At 54.6% G+C, this 26,699-nt stretch overlaps 1 protein-coding gene across 12 annotated transcripts in view; it reads left to right on the top strand.

The window, feature by feature from the left end:
- Kcnt1 (potassium sodium-activated channel subfamily T member 1) overlaps window positions 1-24,590 on the top strand; it is a 60,575-nt gene extending 35,985 nt beyond the window's left edge. For 3 of the 12 annotated variants that reach the window (XM_087899872.1, XM_087899869.1, XM_087899865.1), the window contains 21 exons: window positions 2,843-3,007; window positions 3,283-3,419; window positions 4,905-4,995; window positions 5,081-5,189; window positions 5,706-5,814; window positions 6,033-6,182; window positions 6,573-6,811; window positions 8,067-8,304; window positions 9,812-9,917; window positions 11,124-11,296; window positions 11,729-11,800; window positions 11,967-12,101; window positions 12,758-12,869; window positions 15,466-15,567; window positions 15,862-15,945; window positions 16,065-16,190; window positions 16,534-16,554; window positions 17,341-17,671; window positions 18,951-19,013; window positions 22,117-22,204; window positions 22,330-24,590. In XM_087899872.1, coding sequence (XP_087755998.1) covers window positions 2,843-3,007; window positions 3,283-3,419; window positions 4,905-4,995; window positions 5,081-5,189; window positions 5,706-5,814; window positions 6,033-6,182; window positions 6,573-6,811; window positions 8,067-8,304; window positions 9,812-9,917; window positions 11,124-11,296; window positions 11,729-11,800; window positions 11,967-12,101; window positions 12,758-12,869; window positions 15,466-15,567; window positions 15,862-15,945; window positions 16,065-16,190; window positions 16,534-16,554; window positions 17,341-17,671; window positions 18,951-19,013; window positions 22,117-22,204; window positions 22,330-22,450 — 2,772 coding nt within the window. In that variant the 3' untranslated portion in view covers window positions 22,451-24,590. Of the gene's footprint in view, window positions 1-2,842; window positions 3,008-3,282; window positions 3,420-4,904; window positions 4,996-5,080; window positions 5,190-5,705; window positions 5,815-6,032; window positions 6,183-6,572; window positions 6,812-8,066; window positions 8,305-9,811; window positions 9,918-11,123; window positions 11,297-11,728; window positions 11,801-11,966; window positions 12,102-12,757; window positions 12,870-15,465; window positions 15,568-15,861; window positions 15,946-16,064; window positions 16,191-16,533; window positions 16,555-17,310; window positions 17,672-18,950; window positions 19,014-22,116; window positions 22,205-22,329 lie in introns of all 12 variants that reach the window. The other 9 variants (XM_087899876.1, XM_087899871.1, XM_087899867.1 and 6 more) reach the window with 6 other exon arrangements.
- The last annotated feature ends 2,109 nt before the right edge of the window (window positions 24,591-26,699 follow it).

Below are 26,699 nucleotides of genomic sequence, written 5' to 3'. Positions count from 1 at the left end.
TGCCCTTCTCCCTGCAGTTGAAGTTTCAACGAGGTCTAATACACCAAACTTTCTCTTAACATTTTCCTCTCTTACCTGAAAAGGCCATTTCCTCCCTCAGTTGTAAGTCTGTTTTCTTGCAGAAGTTTAAGGTTGTCTCTTCACATAGAGGTCCAGGCCCACCCAGAACAGAGTGTGTATGGCAGGATGGTGATGGGCTGGTTCAGCCCAATGTACATCCCTCCATCCCCCCAACTGCACCTCCATTTCTGAGGCTCTGCGTAGAATACTCCCGAAGGCATCTCCAGCCCTCCCTCCTACCATTCAGAAGCTTCTTGGGGCCTTGCTAGTCTGTGTAAGATTTCTAATTCCCTGGTCAGGCCTTGGGTAGTTCCCACCTGTAATCTCAGCCTTAAACAAGTTCAAGACCACCTCCCCATCTGAGGATTTTTATGAGAGTCAATTGACACACGTGGCAGGAACAAGGCTGTGGCTTGTTAAGGCCTTTAAGTCTCTGATGTTCCTGGGGCTTTGCAAAGATTTCTTTCTCTTTTTTTTTAAGGGGGGTGGGGTTTGAAACAGCATCTCCCTATGTAGTCCTGGAGCTTGCTATATAACAAGAGACAGAGTATGATCTCAAACTCACAGAGATCCTCCTGCCTCTGCCTCATAGTCCCCGGGATTGGAGTGTGCAGGTGTCTGGAGACGTATGGAAGGTGGCCACACACTATGGAGCAGCACCTGTCCCCCACAGTTATGAAGGCCACAGGTCCAAAATCTGATGTCAGTGGTGTGGTTCTCAGAGGGCTCTAAAGGCATGGGGTGAGCTCTGCCTCAGCTCCCAGCTCTCAGCATCTCTTGGCTCACAGACGAATCATTCCAAACTGACTGCCCTGCACATGGTCTTTCTTCTGTCGCTCATCTCCTCCCCCCTCCCCACCCCACACACCGTCTCCTTTCTTCTTGCTGAACTGGGCACCTATGTCAGCTTCTTCAGTGTGGGCTTTGATGGTATGACATCCAAGGTTTGCTGTCAGAGCTCCTGGCGGTCAACCTGATCAAGATCATGTCAGGTTCCTGATGCAAAGGCCACACCCTGATTGCAATAAAAGCCCCCTTTTATTTTTCCAAATGAAGTCACATTCCTAGGTTCCAGGAAGACATCTTTCTTGGGAGCCCCCTTCACCGCCTATAGGTCCTGTCCATACTTCACTGCTTACCCTCTCTATAAAGCCATCAGAGTTCCAGCCTGGCTACTCATCTTGTAGCCCCACCAGCTCTTTGGTCATTCATCCTGACCCAGCAGAAGTCCAAGACAGCTCCAAGGATGGGTCCACGGACAGGTAGCTGAGTCCAGCCATACAACTCTCAGCCTACATTTTCTATCTGAACTCCCTCTGGATACCTCTGCCCCTTTGCCCGCTGAAGATGGGCCGCTGTCCCAGTAGCCCCAGAGTTACTTTGAAATGAAGATGGGATGGAATTCTTTTTCGCCTTCTCAGAGCCTCTGAGACCCTGAGCCTCACTGCCCTCTATGGGGGCCTAAGGTTGAGTGTTTAAGACTCAACGTCCAAACACTTAGATAACAGGTGTTCTGGAGGTCAGAAGGAAACTGCAAGGGGCTAATGGGAGTCCAGAGTTCTAATGGGTGTGGTGGCCTCCTAAGCACACCCTCCACCTTATGGGCATCTCCATATGACCATGTGGCCCTTGTCCCGCCTACAAGGACCCATGGGTATTGGATTTAGTAGTCACCATAATTCAAGATGATCTCAGGTCAACAGATTAAAGCCACAAAAATCCCCTTTTCCAAATCAGCTCCTGCCTCAAGATTCTGAGCAGACATACACTTTAGGGGTCACTGTGAACCCTTTGAACCCTTCATTAGCTCTCTGACCCCCTCACCGTAGCCTGCAAGGCAGGCACTCTTCTCTTACTTTCCAAATGAGGAAACTGAGGCCTGAGAGAGGTAAGAAGCAAGCCCATGTTGTCCAGCAGCAGTGCCCTGCCATGGACCACCTGCAGGGAGCCCCTGTGTTCCCCAGCCTGAGGGACAGACTTGAACACCCACGGACACCTGCAGGGAGCCCCTGTGTTCCCCATCCCGAGGGACAGACTTGAACACCCCATGGACCACCTGCAGGGAGCCCCCGTGTCCCCCAGCCTGAGGGTCTTGCCACCCCCAGCCACAGGTGGGTGAGGACCCATGGAAGTGAGGTGCAGACTTGAGAATGGACACAGCGGTCAGGGTCTGCTGCCACAGTCCACTCAGAAATGAGCAAAATCCATGTGTGGTTCTGATGCTCAAGATAAAACAGGCAGTGGACACATCAGAGCCACATGCAGGGTGCCGTGCAGCTCACGTGACCCAGGCAGATGTGAACATGGCAGTTCTTCTAACTCTTGCCACCCAGCCCTAGAGGACCCCACGGGCAAGGACTGAATGTGTGGCATCTGCATCAGGAACCTGGCACCTCATCTGGTCACTGTTAGAAAGAAACCCCTAATTTCGGTGCTGAGGGTTTCCTAATACTGCCAGGAAAGCTGATTGATAGGCAAAGCCAAGACTCTCTTGTCTGTCCAGGTGCCAGAGGACAGGCTCTGGCACCCACTACTGGCCATGTAGCTTCTGAGGCCATGAGCTAGACTTCCCGTGGCTGGAGTCACACACCACAATTTTCTGACAGCTCTTTATATATGCCATCTCCTGGTCCTGCTCTGGTTTCTGCTAAGGTCACCGTCCCCATCACTTCTACATCCGGCCAGCCAAGCAGGCCTGCGCTTACTCTCTGCCCTTAGCACCTGCCCCACCCTTTGTCCCCCACTGGATGCCAGTGTTCACCCTCCCTCTCTCTCCCCACAGTTTGAAGAGCTTGTCTACCTCTGGATGGAACGGCAGAAGTCAGGGGGCAACTACAGCCGCCACCGAGCACAGACGGAAAAACATGTGGTCCTGTGTGTTAGCTCCCTCAAGATTGACCTCCTCATGGATTTCCTGAATGAGTTCTATGCCCATCCCCGGCTCCAGGTAAGGCTGTAGGCACCCCTGGGGAGCCTCAGATTTTTTCCAGGCTCCCAGAGCAGTCACCTCCCTCCCACCCCCCGCCCCCACTGTGCAAGACTGTCACATGCTTAAGCAAGGTATCTGAGCACTCTAGTCCCTGGTTATTGTATCTGATATGTATTTGGGCGGGGGCTGTGGTGGTCCCATAAGGCCCTGGGAATGACACCATCAAGGAAACAATACAGGCTGGGGGGGACAGGATCCTGCTCAGAGGCACTGACTTATAACCTGGCCAGCAGGACTACTACGTGGTCATCCTGTGTCCCTCCGAAATGGATGTCCAGGTGCGCAGGGTACTGCAGATTCCCCTGTGGTCCCAGCGGGTCATCTACCTCCAGGGCTCTGCCCTCAAGGACCAGGACCTCATGCGAGCCAAGTGAGTGTCAGCCAGGACAGCACAGTCGGACCTAAGCCTGAGGCCACGGGGAGTCCCCAGGTAGAAGTAGGACCATGACAGGCATGGCTTGGCACAGGGCCTGAGGCAGGCAGGGGCCCCAGGTGGAAGCGGGGCCAGGGTGGGTGAACCGGTCAGGATCTAGGCCCAGGTGAGCGGAACCCTAGGCGTCCATCCCTCCATGCTAGTCACGACACAGCCTAGCAAACACGCCTGGCCAAGCTGTGTTCTTCTGCTGTGGGTCTTGCCTTTGGGTATCTTTCCCTCTCTTGCTCTGAGTCTGGGGATTTTTCTCTGTCAGATTTCAGGAAGCTTAAAATAGACCAGGGGTGGGGGGAAAAAAACCTGGCTTCTGAGAGTCAATGGTAAAGACACGAGGGCTGAGGGTGGCTCTTGATTTAAAGACAAGTTGACAGAGTGACTTGAGGTGACGCGAATGTGCTGCTAACGTGTAACTGGACTGCGCTATGGCACCATCTGGGATTCTTCCCCCAATGCCTCCCATGCCACATTTTCATTCCAGAAGGTTCCTGTACCCTTCGTTGTGTGGTACAGGTGGTGCATAGCCAAGGGCGAGCAGGACAACGGCCCTGGTCTCTCATTCCCAGAATCCTGAGCCTCGGCTCCCATGGGGATCCTGCCCAGCTCACATGAGATTGTAGCTGCTTGTGTCCAGCTCTGGACTGGTAGATGGGACAGAGGAAGTGGCAGCCAGGCAGGGAGGCATCCACGGCTTTTGTGGGGCAGGCGTGAGGCTTTACTGCCCTGCTTGTTGGGTAAAGGTTTCTCCAACCAGCTCTCAGCAGGGTCAAGTTGTTTCTGTAACCAGTCTCCTGGGAACCTGGAAGGAGTTAGGGATGACCACCCAAGTCTGGGCTGCTAAATAGTCAACAGAAGAGGACAGGCTTTATGGTCCAACTTAGGGTGGATGGGAGCCCAGGAGACAGGCCCCAGATGCTGGGCAGTGCCCCACGAAAGGTCAGCTGCCCTAGGGCCTCGGTCATCAGCACCATTGAGACAGCGCTCAGGAGGACCCACTCTTTCTGGCCCTAAGCCTCTGACAGCTGCAAGCAGAGGCCAGAGTGTGGATGGATGTGGCACAGCGTGGCTTAGAACCCCCTCTTGGGCACCATCATGCCACAGCTTGGAAACCCCAGACAGTCCCCACTGACCAATTGGTGTCTCCAGGGCAGGCTCGGCTCATGGGCCCTGTTTGGCATCTGAGCTTCAACTCTGCTATGGGTGTCCGGGCATCCTGACCTGTCCAGAATGTTCCAGGAGAATCTGGGGAGGCTAGGAGGCCTGGGATGCCTTGCAGGGTTTGATGCTGGAACCTGCTGGGCCAGGCCTGACTACCTTAGCAAGGCCCCCTGCTGGGCCATCCTCTCTCTTACCCTTCATACACCGGGCCCCTCCTGACCTCCTGACTTCCTGACCTCCTCCTGGGGAGGCCCTCTGGGTCTGTAGCCTCGCTCAGCAGCTGGTGCTCTGCAGGATGGACAACGGAGAGGCCTGCTTTATCCTCAGTAGCAGGAACGAGGTGGACCGCACAGCTGCGGTGAGTTCAGACACACTCCCCCCAGCCTGCGCTGCCTGCCTCCCCTCAGCGGTAGGCCCTCCATCACCAATCACACCTCCCCCAGGATCACCAAACCATTCTTCGAGCCTGGGCTGTGAAGGACTTTGCCCCGAACTGTCCCCTCTACGTCCAGATCCTCAAGCCTGAAAACAAGTTTCACGTCAAATTTGCTGGTGTGTTTGGGGCCCTGTGGCATCATGGGCGTGCAGACTGCAAGGGGGTAAAGGGTGGGGGTGAAGTAAAGTATTCTTCACATGAGCTCAAGGAGGTTCATCCTGGGGAGAGCATGCCCACCAGATCTCTGCATCAGAGAATGGAGAGCTACCAGGGGGTAGCCTTGGCAGATGATCTGGCCTCTATCTGGGGCTGAGATCGGTGGGAACAGGAGCCAGAAGTGGTGTGGGAGGCAAGAACACTACCTGATCAAAACCTCTATGGTCAGAGCCCATGATGGGCACCTGGGGAACAGGTAAGGGCCCACCTGAATAGAACTGGAGTGGCCCCAGAAACACGGCTGCACCTTTGGGACTCAACGTGCAGCTCGCCAAGGTGCTGAACTCCTGCTGAGTAGGAGCTGGATGCCCAGGCTTCCAGGGGCATCGAGCAGGAGAGCCTTGACACATTCAGAAAGACGTGGGTGCTGTGTAGGTGTACCACAGTGGCAGGTACTGACCCTGCAGTCCCCACAGACCACGTGGTATGCGAGGAGGAGTGCAAGTACGCCATGCTGGCCCTGAACTGCATCTGCCCGGCCACCTCCACCCTCATCACCCTGCTGGTGCACACATCCCGTGGCCAGTGAGTGCTCTGTACCAGACCGACTACCACGCCCTGGCCGTCCCGACCAACCCCACAAGGCAGGGCGGGCTCCCTGGAGGAGGAGGGCATGTAGTGGGCAGAGGTCTGGCACAGAAAGGGGGTCCAGGGAGATGCAGGGTGCATTTAACCAATTGGGTAGGAGGGCCAGCCCTGAATGAGGGTGGTGGCCTCCTTACCTTACCCTGCTCCTCTGGTAGGGAAGGACAGGAATCTCCAGAGCAGTGGCAGCGCATGTATGGGCGCTGCTCGGGCAATGAGGTGTACCACATTCGCATGGGCGACAGCAAGTTCTTCCGGGAGTATGAGGGCAAGAGCTTCACCTACGCAGCCTTCCACGCACACAAGAAGTACGCGGGACTCGGGGCTGAATACAGGGTTGGAGCCCGCTGTTCCTACCATCACTGGGCTGCTCATCCTCCCTACCCAGGGCCAGGTCAGCATGGGTGGGGCCCTGGGGCAGGAAAGTCACAGAATCTCAACCAAGGACAGCATAGCTTGGCTCTGCCTACCTGGTGAGGACGGCCAAGTTAGGACATCCCAGAACAAGGCTCATGTAAGAACCTGCCACATAGCTTCTTCTGAGGCTGCCCTGGGGTCCTTAGGTCCCCAATACCCAAGGAGAGGGTTTTCCAAGAGGTCCAAGTGGGGTCCCTGGGAGGAGAATGAGTAGTTCAGGAGGGCAGCCTGAGCCACAGGGTGCCAGGAGTGACCCTGAGCTCCAGGCCATGTCTGCTCAGGTATGGCGTGTGCCTCATTGGGGTGAAACGTGAGGACAACAAGAGTATCCTGCTGAACCCGGGGCCACGGCACATCCTGGCCGCCTCCGACACCTGCTTCTACATCAACATCACCAAGGAGGAGAACTCAGCCTTCATCTTCAAGCAGGAGGAGAAGCAGAAGAGGCGGGGACTCACAGGGCAGGCACTGTATGAGGGGCCATCCCGTCTGCCGGTGCATAGCATCATTGCCTCTATGGGTGAGCTGGTGCAGCAGGCAGGTGGTAGGTGGGTGGCTTCCAAGGTGGGTGGCTTTCACATACCACCTGCCACTGGGCAGGAGACCCCTGACCCATGAGATTCAGCTCTTTCTTGGACAGTGTGAGCCTCTCTGAGCCTCGAGTTGTGGATCTGTCCAATCGGGGTACCCCCACCAGTCAGAGTTTTGGCGAGCATCAGTTACCCGGGTAACTGAGAGCCTGTGGGGTACTGTAGTAGTTAATTACTAACCAGAGGCCCCTGTAGTTCTATCAGCCCGGAGCATCCCTTGAAGAGATGAAAGCCCTGGCATCCACTAGGGGTAGATTGTCTGAAGTTGGCAACAGCTTAGCTTCAAGGCTCCTCCCAGGGACCGCTGTCTTCCTAGAACTGATTCCTGAGCAGGGCTGGGCCAAAACTCCAAAGGTGGTCCTTACGGCATGTTTCATCCCCTACCAGCCCTCCAGGGGACAGCAGGGAACAGGAATAGGTCATTTAAACTCTCAGGCCACAGGTAATCCAGGGCAATGACCATCTCATGTGGTACTAGACCCAAGCTGGGACCCACAAAACAAGTTGATGCTAATAAGTGCCCACTGTATGCCCAGTCTAAGTGGTCTCAGGGACTTTGACTCTGTGGTACACATTCTCAGCCATGTGTGACATGAGCCAGCAGCTGCCTGGCTCTGAAGTCACTCCTGCAGTAACAGCTTGCCCTGGCGGTCAGGCCTGAGGGAGAGCTTGGGGTTGGGGTTCTGCTGCCCAGCTCAACCTGCATCCATTGCTTGTATTTGCTCATGCCCATGCCTGAGACTAGAGTGGCTCAGGAAGCCCTTCCACCCACTCCTCAGTTCTGGCCCACAGAGGCTGTGAGCTGCATCCTTGAGCTGGCCAAGGACCCCAGGCTAGCAGCCCTGACCTGAAGTGGAAGCAGCAGAAACCAGCAAATGCAAAATGGCTTTGCTGCTCCTGTGTTCCTGGGTGGCCACCCTCTCTAGCCCTGTCCTTAAAGCGGATCTATCAGTTTCCCATAAGCCTCGAGGGTCCTACCCTCAGGAAGTCAGAATCAGTCACAGCAACCAGTATGGATGGGGCCCTGGCTGAGGGCCAATCACCACCCCTCAGCCCGCCCCCCCCACCCCATGTCCTGAAGGGGAAACTGAGACTCGGAGATGTGCTGAAATTCCCAAGGCCGCACAGCTGGCCTAGAGAATGGAGTAGGAAGGGCTGCTGGTCAGGTTCAACCCCTCTGTCCAGGGACAGTGGCCATGGACCTGCAGAACACAGACTGCCGGCCCTCCCAGGGTGGCGGTGGCGGGGGCAGCGGCGGCAAGCTGACTCTGCCCACGGAGAATGGCTCTGGTAGTCGGCGCCCCAGCATTGCACCCGTCCTGGAGCTGGCAGACAGCTCAGCCCTGTTGCCCTGCGACCTACTAAGTGACCAGTCAGAGGACGAGGTGACGCCCTCAGACGACGAGGGGCTCTCTGTGGTTGAGTGAGTGTTAAGTGGGGCTCAGCTTTCAATGGGAGGGAAGGGTCCCCAGTGCTGGGTATAGTAGCAATCCCTGCTTCACCAATGGGGTCTTCTGGGTGGGGCCAGGGAATCACCCCAAGCCTAGTCCTGGGGAGCACTTGAGAGCACGCTGGCAGAGATGTACTAGGCTGCCACCCTCCCCTGGCCTTGGCTGGAGTCAGAGATAATGGGACTCAGAGGCCCCATTCAGTGGCCTACAGAAGCAGGCTGGGCGATGGGGTAGCACAGCCCCATGACATTGCAACCACTGAGCTATCTACCCTTGGTTATTCCATGAGTTGGTACAGAGCCAGGCAGTGAACCACAGACATTCCTGAGCTAAAATCACAGCAGAATCGGATTCTCTTGGTACTGCTGGGTATGGTAGTACCTCATTTCAGGTGGGACTTCTTGGGGCAGGGTCTGTAGAAGTCACCAGCAGGTGATTTGGCTAGACCTTGTCCAGAACCAGAGACTACAAGCCTGTCTCAAGTGGACATCCTGGCTGGGGTCTGAGGCCAAATCTTCCTAGCTGAGACCAAGAGGGACATTAGTAAGACCTCAACAGTTTAGTTACTTTGACCTCAGGGCATCCTCCTTTTGGGAGCTGCTCCAAGGCTGAGGGGTCAATGGTGGGGCTCCCAGATCCTATAAACAGAAAGTACATGGGTCTTTGTGGCTGGGTTCCTTGAGGTACATGGAAACAGAACTAGAGGGTTGTGGTCAGGGCCCAGTGTCAAAGCATGACATGGTGTGTATTAAGCACTGTAGGGTGGGGAGGATGGGAGGCAGCCTCCTAAGAGGCTAGTGTAACCCACTGGAAGCACAGGCCCAGGTACCTATCTATCACCTGGGGTGCCATGGACATCCCTCAGTAGACTGGTGATTACAACCCTGGAGTTCTCAGCTTCTAGGCTCCAGAGGGGGAGGAAGAGAGAGAGAGAGAGAGAGAGAGAGAGAGAGAGAGAGAGAGGGAGGGAGAGAGAGAGAGAATATGAATGTGTGTTTGTGTGTGTGCACGTGACATGTGTATGTACATGTGTGGAAGTGGGTGAATATTGCTTGTATGTGTATGTACATGTGTGCAAGTGTACACGTGTGTATGTGTGCATGCATCTGTTCCTGTGTTTTCTTCCATGTGCATATGTGTAAATATCTGCACTAAGTATATTATGTGTGGAATTTTTCCCCGGGGGACTGACCATTGGAAGGATGCTCCCAGCCCTCCTTGGGTCCTGCAGAGGGGAGTGGTAACAAGTGGTCCTTCTGCATCCCACCTCAACCTGGGCCATTCTAGGACCTTGATGTACCTATCCCAGCCCTAACCTGGGATGCAGGGACAGGTCCCTGAGGACTTGTCTCTTGTGACTGTCCCAGCAGATGTAGGGATTAGGAGCTGGGAGACAGTAAGGCATCCCTGCTAGTACCAGGTGACTCCATGAATATTCCAGGTAAAGGGTGCCATGCTGTGGTCCCTGTCTTCATCCAGGTACGTGAAGGGCTACCCCCCCAACTCACCCTACATTGGCAGCTCCCCAACCTTATGCCACCTCCTGCCTGTGAAAGCTCCCTTCTGCTGCCTGCGGCTGGACAAGGTAAGGCTGAGTCTCTGCAGCGGCACCCTAGACTCTGCTGTGGCCACCTGCCATCCTGCTTTGGTGGCCACCATGTACTTCGGGGGTGCTGCAATTGAGCAGGAGCAGACCCCTCCCTACCTCACCCACCCGCTCTCCACCTCCCTGCTCTGATCTCACGGCAGCCTTTTCTGAACCGGCTGAAAGCAAGTTAGGACCCCCGAGCCCTGAGCCCCCAAACATCTTGCATGTTCCCAGATGAGGAGGACTGCTTCTGTCCTCATAAAGCCCATTCCCAGAGTCAGGCAGAGTTGGGGGTCTCCTGTCAGGGGAACCCAAGTCCTTGTCATTCTTTAAGTCAGCACATGCCTTCCTGCCTTCCTGGGATCCCTTGTTGACCTCTGAAGAGCTTGGCTTCTGTGCTTAGTACAACAGAACTCCATCTATGATCGAGCCAGCCCATGCATCCAGGCTGAGCATACTGAAGCGGAGTGGGGCTCAGTTGGCCGCATCTCTGGCCATGCTGTCCCCCTGTAAAAGTGACTGTCTCTATGGTTCAGTCACTGCCGAGAGAAGGGCAAGATGGCTTCTAACCTTCCCCACTCTGAATCAGCTCTCTTAATTCTAGATCCCGCCAGTAGTTCTCCTTAGCATGTCGCCAAGGAAACCATCCTTTGCACTCACGCGGTGGAGGCACATGGCCTCTTGTTTTACTCAGGGCCCATACTTTGCTCTGTGTTGTTTTGGGATCTGAGCCCTTTGATGCTTGCCAGCCTCTCACACTTCCTCCCTGCGCATGCCCAGCTATAGATTGGGACCAGGCACCTCCAACTGAGGTCTGACTCAATTTAGGGAAAGGGGCTTGGGGAAACAGATCAGATCAGATCAGATGCTGCCTGAGACCTTGATTCTGGGCTCAGTGGTAGGCAGAGCTAAGCAATGGACTGTGTGAACACTTATCATGCACACACACGTGTACACACATGACTCGGCCCTCTGTATTTCTGTAGCTAAATGCTGCAGTGACTGGCTTACACCCAGCTTTGTGGGACACTGACCTTAGTGGTGGCCAGCAGGATGAGCCCTGGTGGCTGGTGGCCCAAGATCTACCCAGGGCTCCCACGTGCTCCCACGTGCTCCCACGTTGCACGTGCCTGCTGATGTTGGCCCACCAGCTTCTCCCACAGCCAGGGTGGTGCCTAGCTTGGGTTCCCTCCACATCCCCAGGGCTGCAAACACAACAGCTATGAAGATGCCAAGGCCTATGGGTTCAAGAACAAGCTGATTATTGTCTCTGCTGAGACGGCGGGCAACGGGCTCTACAACTTCATCGTGCCGCTGCGTGCCTACTATCGGTCTCGTCGGGAACTCAACCCCATCGTGCTGCTGCTTGACAACAAGTGAGACACTGTGCACTCCCATAATGCCTCGCCTCCCATGCCGGAACTGCTGGCCAGTTCCCCGTGGCTTCCGTGGCTTCCGTGGCCATGCCTTCTGTATCTCACTGGCCTTAGCAGCTCCTCTCTAGTTTCTCCTGTAACCTCTTCACATCATGTCCCCACAACTTGACAGTTCCAGTGGCAGGACCACGGGGATCCCCAAAACCATAGCTCCTTTCCTCCAAGGACCCAGAAGCATGGCAGTCAGAGCCCAAGGTCCTGTCTTGGCTGTATAACCTCAGCAAGTCCAGGGCCTCTATTTCCCCTGAGTTGGATAAGCGGCAGAACTTTTGGTCTTAAGTACCCCTTAGTCCCATGTTTTGGGGGCCCCAAGAGTGTGGGGAGGATAAAGCATAGAGCAAGTAACACCTGTCAGCCCTGCTGTCCCCACAGACCTGACCACCACTTCCTGGAGGCTATCTGCTGCTTCCCCATGGTCTACTACATGGAGGGCTCCGTGGACAAGTAAGATGAGAGCAGCCACGGCCACAGTGCCTGCTGCCCCTCCACCGTCCTCCCCCAGAGCTCCTCAGTGAGCACTTGGCCCAGATCCAGGGAAAGAGAGAAGGGGTTGGGAGGGACTTGGTGGGGGGGGAGGGGAATCCTTCGCCATAGTCCTTGCCCTGTGCAGCCTGGACAGCCTGTTACAGTGCGGAATTATCTATGCCGACAACCTGGTGGTGGTGGACAAGGAGAGCACCATGAGCGCCGAAGAGGACTACATGGCAGATGCCAAGACCATTGTCAATGTTCAGACCATGTTTCGGTGAGCACCTGACCCCTGGGAGCCAGGCTTCCTATGAGGTCTCCACAGAAATGGATATGGAGAACCATGTGTCAGAACCACTGTGAGAACCCATAGCCCCAACCAAAAGACCCACCAAAGTCCACAGCCCTGACCATGGGGCCCACCATGGTCTCCAAAGCTATGACCATAGGACCCATCAGAGTTCACAGACCTTACCACAGGACCAACAAGAGACCACACCTCTATGACTACAAGGACCCAACACAGACCCCACAGCCCTGACCACAAGATCTACCAGAGACCAATATCCACGTCTGTACCAGACACACAAGAGGCCACCAGTCATGACCACAGGATTCACCATAGACTCACCCACAGCACTGACCACAGCCATATGAGCCACCACAGACCCCCAGAGCCCTAGGACCGCGTCAGACCCTCAGCCCTGACTAACCACAGCCATACGACCCACCACAGACCCCCAGAGCCCTGGGACCGCGTCAGACCCTCAGCCCTGACTAACCACAGCCATACGACCCACCACAGACCCCCAGAGCACTGGAACCGCCTCCAACCCTCAGCCCTGACTGATCACAGTCATATGACCCACCATGAGTCAGACCCTCAGACTCTCAGCCCTGACTGGAAGACAACTCTGCTAATCCCTCCCCCAGGCTCTTCCCCAGCCTCAGCATCACCACAGAGCTTACCCACCCTTCCAACATGCGGTTCATGCAGTTCCGTGCCAAGGACAGCTACTCTCTGGCTCTTTCCAAATTGGAAAAGGTAAGTGGGCCCCTCCTGGTGGGTCAGCCTTTGCCAAAGGGCCCAAAGAGGTTATGAGCAAGGTGAGGGAGGATGGGCTTCTGTCCCATAAGAGCCAAGGAGATAGGTCAGCTGATGCAGGGCTCTCCTTGGGGGGCTACTTCCTGGAGCACCTGCAAGTCAGTCGTAATCCTCTCTGGGATCGGCCACAAACTGGTAACAGATACTTACAGCCCACATCGTACCAGACACTGCCTCTGTCCCAGCTCTGAGGATCAGAGTGGGGAAAGCCTCCTGCTTCTGACTTTGGAATTTGTAGGAGGGGTCAGCTCCATGGAGGGAATCGGCTGGGCCAGAAGTGGAACTTGGGGACACAAGGGACTCAGTAAGGCGTTAGAGACATGCTAAGGACCCAGGACCCACTAGGAATATGGGAAACTACAGGACTATGGGGGACAGGTCGCTGTCTATGTTGCTCTGGTGTGTGGTGGCTGTGGCCACACCTGCCACACAAGGAATGGCCAGGCACTGGGGTAGGGGCAGTGGAAGCCCTGTGTTAAGATGAAGACAGCAGAGGCCAGGTATGGAGGAGGCAGCCACAGCCGCCAAGGCTTGCTGTTCTGTGTGAGTCCCTAGCTCCGCCTGGGCCAGTGTGCTTGTGGAGAGCTGCCAGAGGCCAGCATGGCCGACTGAAGAAGGCAGCAATTGTCTGGGCCACGCCTGATTCCAGACAAGCTCTGGGGTTTCTTACTGCACATGAGCACAGAGCTGACTTGAAGCTAGGTCAAAGTAGAAGTGGCCCATGGGAGCCTGGGTCTGGCTGAGCCAGAGAGGCATGAGGGAGCCAGGTGGGCAGAGGACCAGACAACAGTGTGACTCCTCCTGTCCAGCTTACCCGCATCCCTGGACTCTGCTCTCCCCAGCATCTGCATCCACACTGGAAAGGGTCAAGGAATGCCTAAACAGTTCAAGGCGCTAGGATTCTCGGAGTGGCCACTCAGACCACGACCCCACATCTCACCAGGGTCCTCACAGTGTGACTGAGGGTAGGCCAGGCTGGTGTCCAGGTTTGGAGTCATCGTGGAGCCTGTGTCCATATACACAGTCACACCTGGGGCCAGCCCTGCTCCTCAGGGATCTCAAGGAAGCCTGGGAATGGGTGAAGGCAGCCTACACAGACAGTAACTGGTTCACACAGTCAGGCCCCCTATGGCAGATGTCAGCAGCGAAGGGTGGGGCTTTCTTTCATTCCCCTCCCCGTAGCATGGACCTGGTGGCTGACCCATCTCTGCATCCTGGACTTGTCAGCTGTTGTCCATCCCAGGGCAGTGAATGGTCCAGGGCCCGTCATGTGGCTTCATCACAATAGGGATGGCAAGGACAAACTGAAGAAGTCAGAACATGGTGGTAGTGAATTCACGGATGCTGAGGGGTTGCAATCCCAGAACACGGTGGTAGCAAATTCACAGATGCTGAGGCGTTGGGATCCACATTGGTGGTAGTGAACTCATGGATGCTGAGGGCTTGGGATCTCAGAACACAGTGGTGAACTCATGTATGCTGAGGGCTTGGGATCCACAGTGGCTGATGTCCTGGGCCCTGGGCAGACAAGATAAGGAAGAAGATGAGGAGGCTGCTGGTATCGTGGCTTCCTGGGGATGGTAGACTCCCCAGTCACACCCACTGTTAAGGCCTGCCTATCACTGAGCACCAAGCTTTGTAGGATTGCCCACACTGAAGAAAAATGCCCACTCCTTGTCTAAAATAGAAGGGAACGCTCTGGAAAGAAGCTAACATTAGCAACCCTCCTTCCCCTTCCTTCCAGTCTCTTTGGACCTGTGGCATGGTCCCTTCCTGATTAGTGCTGTCCTTAGGAAAGCCAGTGGAATGCTTGAGTTACCACCGTGGTTCACCTGCACATGGTGCACACCAGAGTGGGAAGTTAGTGGCTGTGACTATGGAACTGTCACGTGGTACAACCACGTCTCGTAGCTCAGACATACGTGGTTCTTCGTGGGCCAGTCAAGCCCACACACCCTAGCCCCACTGCTTCGCTCTCCAACCTCACCCCCCCCACACACACTTGCCCTCTTCTGTTAACTGGAGTGCAAAGAAGGACAAAATGAAAGGAATTTTTGCCACCTTGTCCTGTGTGCTTCCTTCTGTCACAGGGAAGATGTGACTGGTGGAGGGGTCACTGATGGAAAGGCCCAGTGTGTGCAAGGCCCTAGATTCTAAATACAGGACATATCTCACAGGTTCTGGGTCCCAATTTCTTCTCAGAGCCCAAACTCTCCCTAGGCTCTGGCTCTGAGTGTGTCTGGGGAGATGCAGCTGAATATTCAAGTCTGCTAGCCAGAAGTCTGTTGATGTATGCAGACACACATCCATGTATACATACCATGCACACACTACACTCAAGCACATGCATCCATACCATGCACCCATGCTCATACCACACACGCACACAAAAATGCATGCATGCAATACCACATGTACATGTACAAACATATGCATATACATACCCCACATAAACACACCCTATGTACATGTCTTTACTCCGATGGCCACCCACAATTCTAAGACCACCTGTGATCTGAGGACCCCTTTCTTGCAGCAAGAACGGGAGAATGGCTCCAACCTGGCCTTCATGTTCCGCCTGCCATTTGCTGCTGGTCGAGTATTTAGTATCAGCATGTTGGATACGCTGCTCTACCAGGTCAGCTGGGATGTGGAGGAAGGTGGGCAGGGTCCCATGATCCCTGGACCAGAACCCACAGTTGCTCCCCATCTAAGATCTGGTCCCATTGCTCTGGGCAGCTCTCCCCAGATCTCCTGAGATATATTCCCGCTGGGGCAGCAGGTCTAACTGCCTTCAGGGATGCCCTGGTACCACTCTGGGGGTTTAGGGTCCTGGTCCTTTTTAGATCTCATGTGCTGGGCTGGCAGGCAGGTGGCTTCTGAGTGTGCTGAGGCTGGAGCATCTGCCTCACGTGGCCCCGCTGCTCCACAGTCCTTCGTGAAAGACTACATGATCACCATCACCAGGCTGCTGCTAGGCCTTGACACCACCCCAGGCTCCGGCTACCTCTGCGCCGTAAGTGCAGGCCGGGTGTACAGTGCCGTAGGGCACAGGCCTGGCACCCTCCTCGGGTCACTGCAGTCCTGGGACTCTGGGTGCTGCCTGCAGCCCTTCTCAGCCCTTCCTCTCATCAGATGAAGGTAACCGAGGATGACCTGTGGATCCGAACTTACGGTCGCCTCTTTCAGAAACTCTGCTCCTCCAGTGCTGAGATCCCCATCGGCATCTACAGGACTGAGTGCCATGTCTTCTCCTCTGAGGTACAGCCCCATTGTTGTCACAGTCCAGCTCTGGGGACCTGTGTGTGACTGGCGTTTGCCAGAGGCTCCTTCCAGGCAGGATCAGTGTCCAAAACATGTGCCTCCAGCGAGGGCAACTGCCACTGCGGGAAGAATGGTGACCTTGGGGAGCATCCCAGACCTCCAGGGGGGCTGGGTAGGGTATCAAAGGTGGTCGGGTGCAGCTAGTCTACTGTGGTAGACTATGGTAGTCCACCTACCATCCTGCCCTTGCATATTCTGTATGGATTTGAGAGGCGAGGATGCACTGGGGTAGGGGCAAAGACACCCACCGGTCCTACACAGTCCTTGGTTTCCTTTACAGCCCCATGACCTCAGAGCCCAGGTGAGCACCCCCGCACCCCATGTGGCGTTTCTGCTTCACCTGTGTCTCATGGAGTTCTTCCCTACCTTGACCAGACCCCTGGGAAGCAGGCAGGAAATGAAAATGTGTTGGCCGCTGGGTTGTTCAGGGCCGGGGGAGGGGGTGGTGGCGGGACTCTCAGCAAGTACCATCCTGCTATGCAATGGGGAAACTGAGGCAGGGGGAAATCACCCATGGGTTTGCCCACATCGTGTGTACCCTTCACCCCAGCCCAGCTCCATGCCCCATCAGATGGCCCCCCTGCAGCCTCTGACCACCACGCCTGCATTATCACTCTTAGTCTCTCTCAAGGGCTGCTGATGGTGTCCCCACATTTTCCCCAGCACCTCACATGCTCACTCAGTCATGCACAGCCCACCACACCCCACCTCTGTTCGCATTGACTCCCAGGGATGTGTTTGATGGGGATCCCTGCCCCACCAGCATGGGGGGAAACCGGTATAGACAGGGGTCCCAGTGCTAAGGCAAAGCCAGGATATACCAGGTCAGATCAACCAGCCAGATCCATAGATGTGATAGTCTGGAGAGACAAAGGATCCTCTTCCCTGGGGCAGGCTAGCTCCATCCTGGATCAGACTTTGAGCAGGTCCAGGAGGCCAGGCAGACTGGGGTACAGGTGGGAGCACAGGACCCCACAGTCTTTCTGGCCTGGAGAAGGCTGGTGTTCACACTGTGGGTCCAGAGCTCATCTCCTCCCTGGCACCTCAAGGCACAAAGCCCCATCCCATAGCCCTCCTGCCTGCCCAGTCCCAGATCTCAGTGAACATGGAGGACCGCGAGGACACTCGGGAGGCCAAGGGGCCCTGGGGCACACGCGCTGCCTCCAGCAGTGGCAGCACCCACGGCCGCCACGGGGGCAGTGCTGATCCGGCAGAGCACCCCCTACTGCGCCGCAAGAGCCTCCAGTGGGCCCGCAAGCTGAGTCGAAAGAGCAGCAAGCAGGCGGGGAAGGCCCCTGCGGCCACAGAGTGGATCACACAGCAGCGGCTCAGCCTCTACCGGCGCTCAGAGCGCCAGGAGCTCTCAGAGCTGGTCAAGAACCGGATGAAACACCTGGGGCTGCCCACCACGGGCTACGGTAAGGGCAGGCAACAAGGCAGGGCAGGTTGGGCCATAGCAAAGTGGTTAATGAGCGTCTCAATCTATCTGACCCCTTCAGCAGGCGTAGCCACAGAATGGTCACTTAAGCCTGCTCAGTGAGGGGCAGAGGAGTGTCTACCCCTACCCAGTATGGAGAAGGTGCAGAGTGACCCACAAACCGGCTCTCTTCTTCTACTCTAGAGCCTCAGTTTCCCCAGCAGAAAGTAAGGGACTAGACCTAAAGGAAGAGTAGAGTGGAGAGCCAAGCCGGCTCCCTCATAGCTCATGGCTTTCATTAGGGTACAGGTCCAGTCTTCCCATTTCTGAGAGATGTGAAGCAAGGAGTTAGCAGGTCCCTGGCCAGGGATAGGATGGGGCACAGTTGTTGGGAACAAGAATGGCCTACACATCCTCTGTCTATCCCACCGTCCTCCCAGGGTAGTCATCCCATTCCTGTAACTCCCTTCTTTCTGTGCCATTTTTGGATAACAGCTGTGTGAGTTTAACCAGGCTGCCTCTGTTGATGAGGTCAAAGGGGGCCCAAGCACTCTCTTCTGGCCTATGCCCTCCCACACTCCTCTAGCATCTCAATACTCAGCCATTGCTGAGGCCCACCCTGCGTCATGATGCCTATCATCACCGGAGATGGGGCCCTAGAGACTCCTCCAAGCAGAGGGAGCTGCCCAGAGGTCACTGGGGCTGGACCATGTGCTGGCCACGCATACTGGGCATGATGGGCATATTCACAAGGCAGAGCTAGACTTTACTAAAGGGTAGACCCAGGGAAAACTTTTGAGACCAGCATGACCACCCTAGAGCCTTTCCCAGTCACGTGCACACAGTGTGGAGTGTCCCTACAATGCCCTCAATCTAGTGATCCCCACTGTATCCCTGCCCAGGTAACCTGCTGTTCCAGGGAACTAGCCACCAAGACTAAGGGGATTCTAGCATTCATGAGCTATGGCAAGTACTAGCAGATACAAAGTCCAGCCCACATGACCAAGCTCAGAACTGGCACCTGCCCTGTGTGCCCCTTAGCCTCTGCAACCCCGCCCCCATGCCAGCGCTTGGCAGAGAAGAACCAGATTCTCTTTGGCAACTGACTTGCTTCTGAGGTGGCTGGTGCTGGCCACCACTGTCCCGGCATGGACGGTGTCTGCGTGCAGTTGACCGCTGCCCTGCACCCATTCTGCTGTGCCAGCGTGCCCACCCCGCCACTGCTTGCTGACCTGTCTCTCTCTCTGTTTCTGTCTGTGCCTCTCCTATGTGTTCCATAGAGGACGTAGCAAATTTAACAGCCAGTGATGTGATGAATCGGGTAAACCTGGGATATTTGCAAGGTAATTCTGCTCCAGTGGATACCAGCCACCACATAGGGGACGTGCCAACCCTTTGCCACCTTGGCTGGGCCAGACAGTGACCAGGAGAGATGAGAGGGCTTTGTGTGTCTACAGTGGGTTCTCAGGTCTTCTATCTTCCTCCTTGGTTTGTTCTGGCTGAGGGTCAAGGGCCCAGATGATGGTGCCCACCCTGGCCCCAGGGCTTAAGCCCAAATACTTTACCCAGCTCTGTTGTTAGAATGTGCCATGCCATCTAGCTTCGCCCTGGCTAGACAGCAGGCCGTTCCAGCAACAGCTTGCTCCTCTAGTCCCACGAGATGCCCAAAGTCCCTATGTGTCTTTGTGAGCCTCCTGCCAGGCATGAGGATGAAAATTAGGATTGCACTCTGCTAAGGCATAGGTAGGCTTGGACTACCCAAGCCAGGTAGACTTGGGGCTTCAAGAGCAGGCTCTTTCTATCTGCTTGAGACAGAGCTGATCACTTCTCATCTGTGGGCTTTATTGCTGCTGAGTACAAGGAGCTACCCCACACTGAGGCCAGAGCAAAGCCTAAGCCACTGCCTTAGGTGCCTCTCCTCCAATCAGGTTTTCTGGGAGCTTTAGCGGTGGCTGGGCCCAGGTAGACGTCAGTTTAACTGGGTCCTTATTTGCAAGGATGGCTGTGGGCAGCCACAGAGCAAAGTGTTGGCATCTCCTGGGCTTGTGGTTTTCCTCATCCTGCCACCCATGACAGCATTTATGGAAACTGGGCCCTCTGCTGGCCACACGGTGACTTCCATGACCCAAGCATGCCCTGTACCCAGTTACATCTGCTTCCTGTATGGCTCCTACGCAAAGGCGGGCAGGTGAGAGCTTGGGCAGCTCCTGCGGGATCACAGGGTGCTCTTGGGTGTTCACTGAGCATCACCTGTGTGCTCAACTGGGGAAAACGTGCTGGAACTTGGCGACAGGGACTCATAGTGCCCTCGCGCAGCAGGGAGTGGTGTCGGAATGTGAGGCTGGAATGTCACAACCTGCTCATAAAGGGTAACGTCCAGTGTGGGATGGTCCCCAGGGGCTCAGTGTACACAGGAGGCAAGAGAAAGCACACAGCCCTGAAGTTATTCTGGCTCTGAGATGAGCAAGCTAAGGCTCAGATTAGGAAGCTTATGGGGAAATGGGGACAGGTGCCCGGGGCTCGGGTAGGGAGGTGGGAGAAGGCGAGGGGAAGCAGAGATGTTGCAGAGGCCTGACTTGTTGAGAGTTTCTGTTTTAGAAGTGCATTTAAGCTGGGCCTTGTCCCCGTTCCTACCTGCTGTCTTCCTTTACCAAGCACGGGGATACTAAAGCTACCTTGGGGCAGTTGGCTTGCTCTCCCAAGCTAAGCAGTTGGAGTCAGTACCACAGGACTGTCCACAGCCCCGCCCTGGCATGATAGCTGGGATTTGGCATGGCTCTCTCAGCTCAGCACTACAGAAGCACAAAGCCAGGCCTAATCCTGCCCTCCCATAGGCCTTGCTAGTCTCAAAGATCCCCAGATCTGCCCCTGGTTGGAGGAGAATGGTAGCCCAGAGCCCAGACCTAAAGAGGGAGGATCCAGTAGCTTCCTCTCACAGCCAGGGCTTCTAGCCCCACTGGCGGGGTGACTGTCTGGTGGCCCTAATAGACACGTATCAGTGACTATGGTCTGGAGTGAGCATGACTGAATCCCCCTGCTCCTGCACACACCCTACTGCCCCTGCACTGCCCGCCCCAAAGCTGCATGAGAGACTTGCTCCCAGAATAACACGCCTCCCACTTGGCTCCTGACATGAGCCACACCATGGGGGACCTTGACTGTAGGATTTGGGTGGAAAAGCAAAAACTGATGCTCATGGGGCAGAACAGCACACCCTATTTATGTGGAGAGCGGGCTACCAGGCTGTTCTACCCTGCAGAAGTAGGCAGAGGTAAAAGCTCCATTTGAACTACCCCAGGTACAGACACACCCACTTCGCAGAAGCATTCTGCGCCATATGCCTCACCTTGGGGCTGAAGCTCTGGGAGCCAAAGCATGCCCTACCCTGGCCCAGGTGGTTACCTGGCAGCTCCCTCAATGTCACAGAGGGCTATGTCTAACATGACAAAGGATAAGAGGACATTGGAAGGGGCTGTGCAGAAGATGCCCTGTCCCAGGTCACCTTCATTTTGTATGTCCTTGGAATCCAGAGGTACCTTTAAACATGAAGTGGGTAAACTGAGGCCAGCAAGCTCAAGGCCATTGCCAGCACTGTATGTGGCCATGGTGCCCTGCTGGTCAAGCACAGACATCAACGATATAACTGGCTGCTGCTCCAGAACCACCCACATTCCTAGGGGTCACAGTCCATCATCACCCTGGGGCCACTGCTGGTGTCTCTCCCTGGAGGAGCAGCGGCATAGCCACAAACAGGAGGAAATGACCCTGTTCTCCAGTGAGTCCAAAGTATAGGGAGTAGATGTGGCATGCCCAGTCCCAGGGACAGTGGTACCTGCAGAGCGCTTCAGGAGGGTGACAGGAAGGCCCGAGCAGCTCCTGGAGGGCACGCAGGTGTGAAGGTGTGGAGCAGATAGTGTGTATGTGTAGGTGTTATACGGCTGTACATGTGGGTATTACTGGTATATGGGTGTGTCATATGTTGCAGGTGGCCAGTAGTGTTTATGGGTGCTCACAGGTATATGTGCAGGTGCATGTATGTAGGAGTATGCATAGGTGCTTGCAATGTGGGTGTAAATAGGTATGTACAAGTGTACTCAGTTATATATGCAGGTGTGCACAGGTGCACTCTGGCATTGTACAGGTATATGTGCAGGGGTGCTCGGTGCCTCTGTTCAGTCAGTACCCCCACTCCTCTCCTCTATTGGTAAATTGTCATCTAAGGTTGGCTGTCAGACGAGCAAGCAGCCTGGGAGAGAGGGAGCCAGCGCTCTGCTGTTCCCTTTGGCTGAGCCCTGCCCAGTGCAGGCAGAAGCGAAGGACAGGTATCAGGGAGGACCAGTCAGTATATGGCCAGAAAGGCTGGAGAACTACCTCCCCTGGCTCCTTGGGGTCCAGCAGAGCTGTTCTGGGTGGGGTTGGGTGATGCTTGGGCTATGTCCTTTACAGACGAGATGAACGACCATCACCAGAACACCCTCTCCTACGTACTCATCAACCCCCCGCCAGACACGAGGCTGGAGCCCAATGACATTGTGTGAGTACAAAGTACTGGCCCTCCCAGCATCCGGCGTGGAGCTCCAGACCCCACAGCTGGCACAGGTCTGGTGTGGCTGGCTACCTGGATTGTCGTTCCAGATCCTTCCTTGGTGTCTTCTACAGGTACCTCATCCGCTCCGACCCCCTGGCCCACGTGGGCAGCAGCTCCCAGAGTCGGAAGAGCAGCTGCAGCAACAAGCTCTCATCCTGTAATCCTGAGACCCGGGATGAGACACAGCTCTGAGCAGCCAAGAAGCCCGTGTGGGGACAGACAGACGGACACAGAACACAGAGAGAGCATTGTCACACGCTGGCTTGGCCCAAGCAGGCTATGCTATGACTAAACGGTGGCTCCAAGACTTGTCCCCCAGGAAGGAAATTCTCTCGGTGGGGACAATCATGAGACCACTGGACTACCCTTGAAACTGGCAGGAGGCACTTTTTAACCTATTTTTACAAGTATGTATGATTTGCATCTCTTTACAAAGCTGTACCACAACTCGTGACTTGGGTCTAGCCAAAGTATGGGACTAGCAGCAGAGAAGGAACTGAGCAGGGACTGGACACGACCCCAGGCCCCACCCTCCTGCATGGCTTCACTCAGTAATTTCTGAAGGGGCTCTGGGCTGCATGGGAGAAGAAAAGACCTGCAACTGGGGAGACCCCTGCATGGAGACCAGCTCTAGCCGCCCAACGTGCTACTCTGACCAGAGCTTCTGCATGGCTCTGAGACTATACCAGGGCCTATGGGGGCTGCCTCTCCCCAGAACCAGGCAAGGGGCCAACAGTAACAGTGCCATGCCTGCCCTTTAAGTGGAGAACAAAGGAGGGACTTATCAGGGGCTGAACCTGAGCTCTGCTGCCCCCTGCATGGGGTGGGGGTCCTCAGAGTCCTGTGGTCGGCCATGGCAACGGAGGGAGCCCTGCAGCTGTGGTTATGGAGGTCAGATGATGTTTCCAGCTACCACACTTGGGCTCCCCCAGCTGCGGAGCCTGGGGACCCAGGACCTGCAAATGATGCGTCCCCACGGACGATTTCACATACTCAAAGCAAAGTCTTGTCTCTAAACACCTGATCTGAGAAGCACAATTAGCTCTGGGCTCTGGCCACGCCTCAGGTCTCCAGGGATTGCTCCAGGCAGCTAACTTCAGTCTTGTTTGTGGTTTGCACGGTTGGAACTGGAACCTTCTATTAAAATGGATATATCCTGCAGGCATGCATGAAACAAGGCTCCAGGACACGGGGTCTGGAGGACGTCCGAGGCTCACCTGTTTTAGGGTTAGAACTGCCTCCTGTATTTCCCTCCCCAGACTTCACAGACTTGCCCCCAACCTCTGGCCTGGCCAACATGGCCTTCTCAAAACAGTAATAAATCCCCTGTAGCTATGGGTGGCTGGGTCTGGGAAGCTGCCAGGGTGTGTGCATGAGTCAAGTCCAGAGGACCTTCTGGCAAGCTGGCAATCAGCCTCCCTCTATGGTCCAGCATGCCCTGAAGGTAGAAACAGCCCACCTAAGGCCCCAGACTCCTGGAAATCCATCCTCACCCCACCCTGGAGGAGGAAGGTGCCTTTGATGTGACCCTTCGCCATGTGCTTTTTGGGTGTCCTGAAGGCTGAGGTGAAGGGGTGACCAAAGGGCCCAAGTTCTCCCAGGCAGAGAAGATGGACCCTCCAGTGGGTGGGCTCTAAAGGGCAAGGCAGTTGCTATAACCTGCCTGACAGGGTGCCTAGGACCAAATCTTCACTTCCCATGGCCCACCTGCAAACCCAGCCTTCCTACCCCCACTCCTTGTCTGTCTGGGACCCACTTGCTCACAAAGTATACATGAGCCCTGGTGAGGGGTACTGGAACAGAGTTAGCTGTAAGGGCTCAGGGAAGTTGTTTTGGGGCCTAGGTGGAGAAGCAAGTGGTTTACCCTGGACTAGCATGTCCAGAACTCACCTAGGGTCTATCGGTGGCCATCACTCTGTAGCAGGAGGGGTCTGACCCAGTACCCACATTCTATCTTCCTGCTCAGCCACCTGCCTGGCTGCTGAGCCCAGAGACACAGAGTCATACTGGTCTCCATCTAGATGGGGCTACAGCCTTCAAGCCCATGCTGGAAGAGCTGCCACCTTTGGGGCACCTTGGGAAAGTCATCTGACCCATATTTGGGTCGGGGTGCTTACTCTCCATGCACCTGCAGTTAGGGAACACATTTCCGGTCTCTCGGTATGTGTGTGTGTTGGGGGGTTCCTCTTACTGGTACAACCAGATACTTCAGCACAACCTTTTGCTAGTTCCTAAAGATGCCAGGCCCTGGGACTGGCACTTGGGCCAGGAGGCCATGTGTGCTGTGAGATATCAGATACCAGCTCAATAAAAACCACCTGCATACCTGGAACCTTCCATAGCTTCCTTCATACCCAGGCTTGAAGAATATACTGTCTTTGCAGGATCCCTGGCCCCAGCCATCCTTGGACCCCATCGATTCTCCCAGACCCTGCTGGCCTTAAGGGCTCTCATGAAACACTCGTTCCATGTGGAACAGGTCTGTCCCAGCCTAGAAGGAACTAGAATTTAAACACTGCAACAGAATGTTCAAGTATAGAGAATTAGCAAGAAGCCTTTCGTGTTCCTTATTCCTAACTAATCTAACCAAACCTGTTCAGAACAGTTCCGAGTGCCTCGGGGCTGCAGCCTGGTGCGGGAGAATTATCTGTATTCTGTCAATCATATTTTAATAAAACGCTGATTGGCCAGGCAGGCAGTATAGGCAGGAAAGCCAGACAGGAAGTAGGGGTGGAGCAAAGAGACTGGGAGTATTCTGGAAGCAGAAGCTCTCTCTCAGCCATTCCTGCGTAGAACACCGAAGAGGCAACATGTAAGCTGTCACACTGAGAAAGGTACTGAGCCCATGTGGCTAACATAGATAAGGATAATGGGGTAACATAAGTTATACGAGCTAATAAGTAGCCTGACCTAATGAGCCAATCAATTTATAACCTTATGGAGTCTTGTGTGTGATTTTCTTTGTTGTTTGCTGGCTGTTGGGGTACTGGGAGGGACAGAAACCCCAACAAGCCAGCCCTTATACTACAAATGGCGCCAACGTGTGGACAACTGTATCCACATAAAGCCTGAGACAGCTTGGGAAGTAATTCTAGAACAAAATAACAGCATTATGCATGGTTTCTTGGTAGCAGCAATTTCTCGGGTCTGCTCTGCTTGCTAGAGGCAAGCAAGTGCCCTCATCTAAGAGAGGCTTCCTGACTCAGCTTTAGCTGCAAAACCTTGCAGCTCTTTTAAGAGATCCTGCCGCGAAGCACTTAAATAGTGTTGATGAAAAGCTGAACACATGCTTTTCGGGTTTTCAGCAGTAGCAGGAAAAAAGCTGCACTGTTTTAAAATGCCGGCTTTCTGGGCTGTCCTGCCAGGGCAAACTCTGACTCTTTCAGGCAGGCGGTCCGACTGAGTGTGGTCTGTGAGCAGAATGCTCCAGCTTACTTGCTAGCAAGGACCTTGAAATGCCATAGAGTTGTGACAACAAAAATGGCTACAGCCAGTACCTCCGCAGAGGCTGGAAAGCTAAGGATCTAGCCGTCAAAGCCACGGCTTTCCGTATTGTTTTGTAAATTAAAGGCTCATGTGGTCAGAAAAAGAGAGATATACAGTAAAGAGAGATTCAAAGATGAAGAAAACCTCTAAATGGTTTACTATGAGTTAAAAATATATGCAGGTTAAAAGGTTAAAGTCATTAAAAATAAAAAAGAAAGGGAGATATAGGGTGTGGTGGTACACACCTTTAATCCCAATGCCTGGGAGGTAGAGGCATATTGACCTCTGTGACTTTAAGGGGCAGAGGTAGTTGACCTCTGTGACTTCAAGGTGTGGTAGCACACACCTTTAATCCCAATGCCTGGGAGGCAGAGACAGACAGATCTCTGAGTTCAAGGTGTGGTAGCAAACACCTTTAATCCCAGCACTGGGGTGGCAGAGACAGGAGGATCTCTGTGAGTTCAAGGACAGCCTGGTCTACAGTGTTATTCCAGGACAAAGATATATACAGAGAACCTGTCTCAAAAAGCCAAAAGATAAAAGAAAAAATAAAATAGAGGTTGAAATAAAGCTGCATAAAGATGGAAAATACACAGAGAATCTTGATACTGTATGCTATTATGCTCTCTTTGAATTGTTTGATTGCTGAGGAAGGAACAACAGCTGCTAAAAGATATTTGCTTATAAATGCTGTGGAATCAATCCAAGAAAGGTATTTTGAAAATACCTTGGCTTCAAAATTGAAGTTAACAGGTATGCTACTTTGGAGAAGAGATTCTGCTTTTGTTTCCACAGAAAACGAGAGGCTCTGGATTTATTCAGAGTTAAGAAAAATCACCTTTGACCAAGGGAGGCCACCTGAAAAATCTCTGACAGGAATAGATGGCCCAGATGTCTGTTTTACATCCAGAACAGGTTCAAGACTGCTGCCTGAGATGATCAAGACTCACAGGAT

This window comes from Myodes glareolus, chromosome 21, assembly GCF_982192425.1.
Source record: "Myodes glareolus chromosome 21, mMyoGla1.1, whole genome shotgun sequence".
Classification (NCBI taxonomy): Eukaryota; Metazoa; Chordata; class Mammalia; order Rodentia; family Cricetidae; genus Myodes; species Myodes glareolus.
Note: the sequence above shows the minus strand (reverse complement) of the source record. Positions and strands in the feature narration are given on the sequence as shown.